The sequence below is a fragment of the Ischnura elegans genome, chromosome 8 (assembly GCF_921293095.1).
Source record: "Ischnura elegans chromosome 8, ioIscEleg1.1, whole genome shotgun sequence".
Classification (NCBI taxonomy): domain Eukaryota; kingdom Metazoa; phylum Arthropoda; class Insecta; order Odonata; family Coenagrionidae; genus Ischnura; species Ischnura elegans.
The window spans coordinates 49,428,678-49,434,858 of record NC_060253.1 but is presented as its reverse complement, the minus strand read 5'-3'; the positions used below and the strand labels follow the sequence as shown (position 1 = coordinate 49,434,858).

Here is a 6,181-nt window from a genome sequence, read left to right as displayed (position 1 = left end):
TAGGGCGAGGATGTGTGCGCCGTTGTGATGCAGGCTGCTAGCAGGTATCGCTTGGCTAAAATAAGAATTATTAATACCTTATCAAACGAAGAAAACTTTCCGACTATATGCAGTTTTAATAGGTGATTATTAAGACATGTTTCTCTGAGCTCTGTGCCTCATGCATGCATTGGTAATCTCAGACGATGTAAAACTCCTATCTACTCCTATAGAAACTAGGTCCCTGTGACGTCACGTGGAGTGGCATCGCATGGGCGCCAGTCAGGCCTTTTTCAAATGAGGTTAAAATTGACCATTAACATTCGTCTAAACTGGGATTTATAAAACCAAATAATTTGTATATTATGAATACACTAATGGTGGGTAAGGAATCGCAATCAATGCATTTCGTTTTCTTCGATGAAGGAAACTACCATATTATGTTGTTTCATAGACATATACTGGTCAAGGCGAATGATTTTTTTCTCTGTGGATTTTACTCACAAGTTTTAGCTGGCGGTAAAACCCAGAATATATCTATGAAACTAAAAAAAAGAGTTAATGGAGAATGGTGCAGAGAGGATTAAGTCAGAGTCACACGATCATTTTTTCCCATTCCTTTCGAGGGACAGGCCCAGTGATCGCTCCAATGATGGCAAAAAATTACCATTTCACGTGATCACTTTCCGTGATGGCTCCAGGGATGGAAATCCCATCCCTTTTTCCATCACTCGGCTCGTCCCTTTTTCCGTCGCTGAAACCATCGCTGGCACTGCCCTTCAGCCAATCAGAACGCAAGGACGCTATCAGCGATTTTAATGCCACGCTTGGCTTTTAATTGAATGGCAGTTGTAAATCGGAAATTGACGGAATAAGGGATGGAAAAAGGGACGGTGGATAAGACCGTGTGATTCAGAAAATGATGGGTCGAGCATTCATTTCTTTGGTCCCTGAAAAACTATCGCTGGAGCTATCACTCATAGGGAAGAAAAAAATGATCGTATGATTCAGGCTTTAATATATACCAAGCTTCGGATGGGAAATGGGCTGGATAAGTTAGGCAAAACCCACGGGACAAGATGATGGAGCCGAGAAGACGATATCCCAAGGAAGCGATAAATTAAGAGAGATATTTTGCCGAACGGACAGATATGCGAATTCCTTTTTCCCCCGAAACATAAAGGACTTTAATAAATGCCAGTGGTAATTTCGTTCGAGCATTTCCTTTTTATGTGCAAATGGCTGGTTTCTTAACACCCCCTGCCACACGCATTTTAGGCGGCTTGCAGGGTAGTATGTAGATGTAGAAGGTGAGTGCCCTAGTGGAGAATGGGACGGTGAAGCCGAACCAGGAGGATATGGGGCTGTGGCACAATATCCGGCACAACACGCAGTTGAGAAAATCGGGAATGTTCCAAGAACTTCCAGCGCGGCGCTCGCATTCGCCGTTACTATATAAACAAGCGATCTTGGCCAACAATGATTCAGCAGTTGAGTCTGTACTTCGAAGTGAGAATAAACGCTTCACAGTAGTAAAGACATAAGTATGTTATTTAGCCTACAAAAGTATTATTTAGCGTAGTAAATCGCTACAGGGCAAAAAGAGTAACTCGGAGGAAAATGTTCAAAACTCCGACACGGCCCATATCGTCAGTCGCTCCTTCAGATCTCGTCTTCACTTAAGCCTGAATCACACGATCATTTTTTCCATCCCTCTGAGACATAGCTCCTGCGATAGGTTTAGAGGGACCAAAGAAATGATAGGTCGACCTATAGATTTCTGAATCACACGATCCCTCCCACCGTCCCTTTTTCCGTCGCTTTTGACATCATTTCCGATAGCACTACTCGGTGTCATACTACCTGCATCAGGAAAAATCTATTGACTCGGTTGATTTGATACCATTTAAATTTGGGAGCGCTGCTATGGATGATTTACATCGGCGCAGACTTCTTTTGGCTGCAGCAGCAGCAATTATAGTGGACAATGATCATCGGCGACGAAATGAACGACGACGTCGCAGGGTATGGGCGAGAGAATGGCTTCAAAGAAGAGATACTGGCCAAGGACTCATAAATATGGTGCACAGGGAATTAAGGTATCTTCCTTAATTACAAATATTAATGTTTAAACTAGGGAATAAAGTTGATAGCAGAGAATGGGTGATTACGAATCTCCACGTAAGTGGGCCACGGTGATCGATCTTCACTTGTTTCCCAAATTGGCGGCGTATTTGGACGCTGAAAGGGATTCGTTTTTAAAACATAGAATTTCCTATAGATACATATGTAATGTTCAAAATATATTTTTCCCAGACTAGAAGACCTTCGATCATACAGAAACTTCCTGAGAATGGACGAAGACATGTACACGGAGCTTCTGGCCAAAGTGTCGCCTTTAATACAGAAGCAAAATACAGTGATGCGACAATGCATTACTGCAGATGAAAGGTTAAGCTTCGACTTTATTCAATAATAAATTAAAAAGAAGTAACCGAAGTACCCTTACTGTGGATTGACTTACATTTTCTACCCAATAGGTTATCCGTGACACTACGGTTCTTGGCCACCGGGGAAACCTTTAAAAATCTACACTTCTCCTCAAGAATGGCTTCCAACACTATTTCCGGAATAGTTGCTGAAACTTTGAGCGCCATAATTAATACCCTTGAAAATGAGATAAAGGTACAGTGAAATAATATTAACACTTTACCGAATTATGTGTCTGTATATAATTCACACTCTATTTGCAGGTACCATCGTCAGTAGAGGAGTGGAAAATTATTTCCAACCAGTTCCTCTCTCTGTAGAACTTTCCCCACTGTCTGGGAGCACTTGATGGCAAGCATGTTGCATTCACTCCTCCTAGAGCTAGTGGGTCCTACTACCGCAATTACAAGGGGACAGATAGCATAGTACTACTTGCATTAGCTGATGCTAATTGCAGATTTGTCTGGATAAACGTTGGCGTGAATGGAAGGGCAAATGATGCAAGTATTTATAATGCAAGCAACCTCAAAAGGGCTTTGGATAGAAATTTAATGAACCTCCCACCAGCATCACCCCTTCCAAATGGGACTATTAACGTTCCATATGTTATCAATGCAGATGATGCTTTCCCACTCGATTGGCATCTTATGAAACCATACAGGATGAGGGAACTAACCAATCAAAGAAGGCATTATAATTATAGATTGAGTCGAGCCCGACGTGTGATAGAGAATGCCTTTGGATTATTGGCCAATAAATTTAGAGTGCTTCTCACGAAAATTAAGCTCTCCGCAGAAAAGGTTGATGAAATTGTGACTAGCTGCTGTCTGCTGCATAATTTCATTTTGAATAGGAAACCGATTCACTTAGGAGATGAAGATGTGGAGAGGGTTCAAAATTTGCAGCCAATTAGATGCCTTATAGGTGGAAACAGGGCTCGGGCCCATATTTATCACATTAGGGAGGAATTTGTCCAATATTTTAATGGTGTTGGGCGAGTTCCCTGGCAGGATGAGGCAGTCAACAGGGGAAACATGTAAACCAAAAGGTATGACTTCATGTTTTAACTTGCATTTTCCTGTTAAAATAACTCATTATTTGTGATTTCACTACACTAATTTGTCTCTTACTTGAAAATAACACTCCACAATCACATAAAATTCCAATGATACACATAAAACATAAAAATACACAACAAACACATAAACTATATTTTTAATTCTTCCTGTCTAACAGGTCCTCCAATTGCGCCTCCAGAAGGATGTCGAATAATTTTTTAGTTGTTCTTAGCCGTCTCTCCTCACTCTGGATCCTCTCCAGCCCATGCCAGAGAAACTTTGCGAAGTGGGACTCCTGCGACTCAGGAGGGTTGATGGGGGCATCAAGAGTTCGGGCTATCTTCTCCAACACCTCAGCCGATTTAGAGGTGTCAGCTTCCCTCTGCCGCTTGCCCCTCCTCGCCTTTGAGGTGGAAGAGGCATCGGACATTGGTGTCACCACCCTTTCTTCAGTTGTTCCTATGGAACATGCAGTCGAAATCGATGACTGCGGACGCTCATCTAAACTTATGTCACCTTCATGGAACTGAAGGACCTCATAATCCCCAACCAGAGGTTCAAAGGTACTCATGTCCACTTCAACGGACACTGCTTCCCCCTGTCATTAAAAATAAATGAATATGTGATTTCAGTTTTATGGTCAGAATATATTAGATTTAAGTTTATGTTAACCATACTAAATATTTGTATCTGATGTATGGACCCATCACTATGATTGTTTAACCTCAATTAGGTACCAATAAAAAGTTCAGTACTTTGAAGTAATGTTTCTTACATGTGTACATTAAAGGGCTGAATTCACTACATAATAGCAGTAAACAATTGGGTTTATAGTTCTCATTTGGTTAAATAACCTAGTCCAACGCTTAGATCTGTTAGACTTTAATTAAAATATAAGTCCCTGCCTTGGACTCAAGATCTCAATCTTTTTTATAATCCACAAAGTAGTTGCAATTACCTATATTATTTGCCAATGTATAGGATAGCTAAAGATTTCAATAAAATATGCTGGGATGCTGATATCTTTCAACTATCTACAACTTCATTAAAAAAATTCTTACAGAACCGTCTTCTATGCCCTACCAAATTAATGTTTTTTCTTCATAACACAAATTTCGGAATATGTTGAACCAATAGAATTTTCTCTTTCAACTATTCTTAATTCTAAATGTTGTTTACCTATTTTTTACTCTCATATATTTTTCTACCAATGTTACAAATAACTATTTATTACTGTATCACACTTCTATGTATTGAGTATCTCGATCTCAATGTATACATATTATCCATGTATGTTGTGTTTATTAGTATATTGTTATACACTGTTTATTGTGCAATACCTACATTTCAATTGTAATATGGTAAAAGGGCTTAAGACCGTGGAATAAATATATTATTATTCAAAACATTGTATACTTAATAACAGCTGATTGTGTGATAAATTTTCACTTACCCTAGCATCGCCAGTACTGGTACTTGGCCCCGGTGTACTTTCCGGACTTTCTAAAGCAATCCGAGTCTCGGCGCTTTTTCGAGGAATCATGTGTCCTCTCAAAAAAAGCAGCTGTTCATAATGCCTAAATGTAGGCACATAAACCTTGAGAAACGAAAGAAGCAATTGCATTAATGCAGTGAAGAATACGCAAAAATGAATATAAATGCACAGAAAAAACTATGAAAATCGAGCTGATTTAACTTCCCAAAAAAATTATCAGTATTTCCGTATTTGATTTTACGTCGGTAATGTTAATCCATTTGGAAAATTTCGTTCATACCTCGTCCGCGGAGCATCCGCTCTTCATGGAAGCCTTTATACGCTGCTCCTCTGCGCCGAATTGGCTTCGCAGCGTATTTACCTTCGTTTTTATATCTTGCACTGTGGTGCCAGGTCGAAAAGGTTCGACGCATAACAGTATCTCGTTAAGGCTTTTCGTCCTCAGGAATTTATTGTGGTAATTCACTGCTTTGCTATTGAACAAATGTTCATGCCTACTATAATTGTCAATTAGCGCATTTGTCGCCTCTTGAGTCCATGGGGCAGTGGAATTCCGCGACATTTTAAAAGTTTGAATATGTTTTTGTTTAACCAAAGAGTTGTTTACTATTTTCCCTGTGTTTACAACAGTTATTCCAATAAAAGCCAAGCGTGGCGTTGCAATCGCTCTCAGCGACCGTGCGTTCTGATTGGCTGAAGGACGGTAGAAGCTGCGGTTTCAGCGACGAAAGAATGGACGTGCCGAGTGATGGAAAAAGCTATGAAAATCCCGTCCCTCGAGCCATCGCGCGAAATGATAGGCAGAAACGGTCATTTCTTCCGCCATCGCCAGAGCTATAGGAGGAGCTATGTCTTCAAAGGGATGGAAAAAATGATCGTGTGATTCAGGCTTTAGGATTCCTTCGGCGGCCTCCTTCGCGAAGGACGCGGTTACGTTCGAGAGACGATCCTCAGTGAAGCTCTTCTCTATCTTCCGACTTAAGCTGGTCTTTTGGATCATTTTCGTCGCTCATGGAATGTCCGGTTCTGAGATCCGTTCATCCAGTCAAACAAAGACAAAGCATAACTCACCTAGCGTCACATGAGCCATATGCCGAAATGGAGCGAATGGGTAACGCGGAAAGAGTTTTTCTGTTTAATTTGGTAATCAAACATAGGG

At 40.7% G+C, this 6,181-nt stretch overlaps 1 protein-coding gene across 1 annotated transcript; it reads right to left on the bottom strand.

Annotated features, from left to right (window-relative positions):
• Nucleotides 1–3,518: 3,518 nt before the first annotated feature.
• LOC124163874 lies at nt 3,519–5,904 on the bottom strand. Its single transcript, XM_046540978.1, has 3 exons — nt 5,303–5,904; nt 4,981–5,124; nt 3,519–4,125 (listed from the first exon to the last, which is right to left on the bottom strand). Exons 1-3 carry the CDS (start codon nt 5,582–5,584, stop codon nt 3,685–3,687), a joined length of 867 nt encoding a protein of 288 aa, XP_046396934.1. The 5' UTR covers nt 5,585–5,904; the 3' UTR covers nt 3,519–3,684.
• Between the last annotated feature and the right edge of the window lie 277 nt (nt 5,905–6,181).

Bases quoted from the DNA above. Each gene is read 5' to 3' on its own strand.
- LOC124163874 (XM_046540978.1), bottom strand. From the start codon at position 5,584: ATGTCGCGGAATTCCACTGCCCCATGGACTCAAGAGGCGACAAATGCG. The intron at 5,125-5,302 runs GTATGAACGAAA...TCGTTTCTCAAG, and splicing joins GCGGATGCTCCGCGGACGAG to GTTTATGTGCCTACATTTAG. The intron at 4,126-4,980 runs GTAAGTGAAAAT...TTTTAATGACAG, and splicing joins CCAGTACTGGCGATGCTAGG to GGGGAAGCAGTGTCCGTTGA.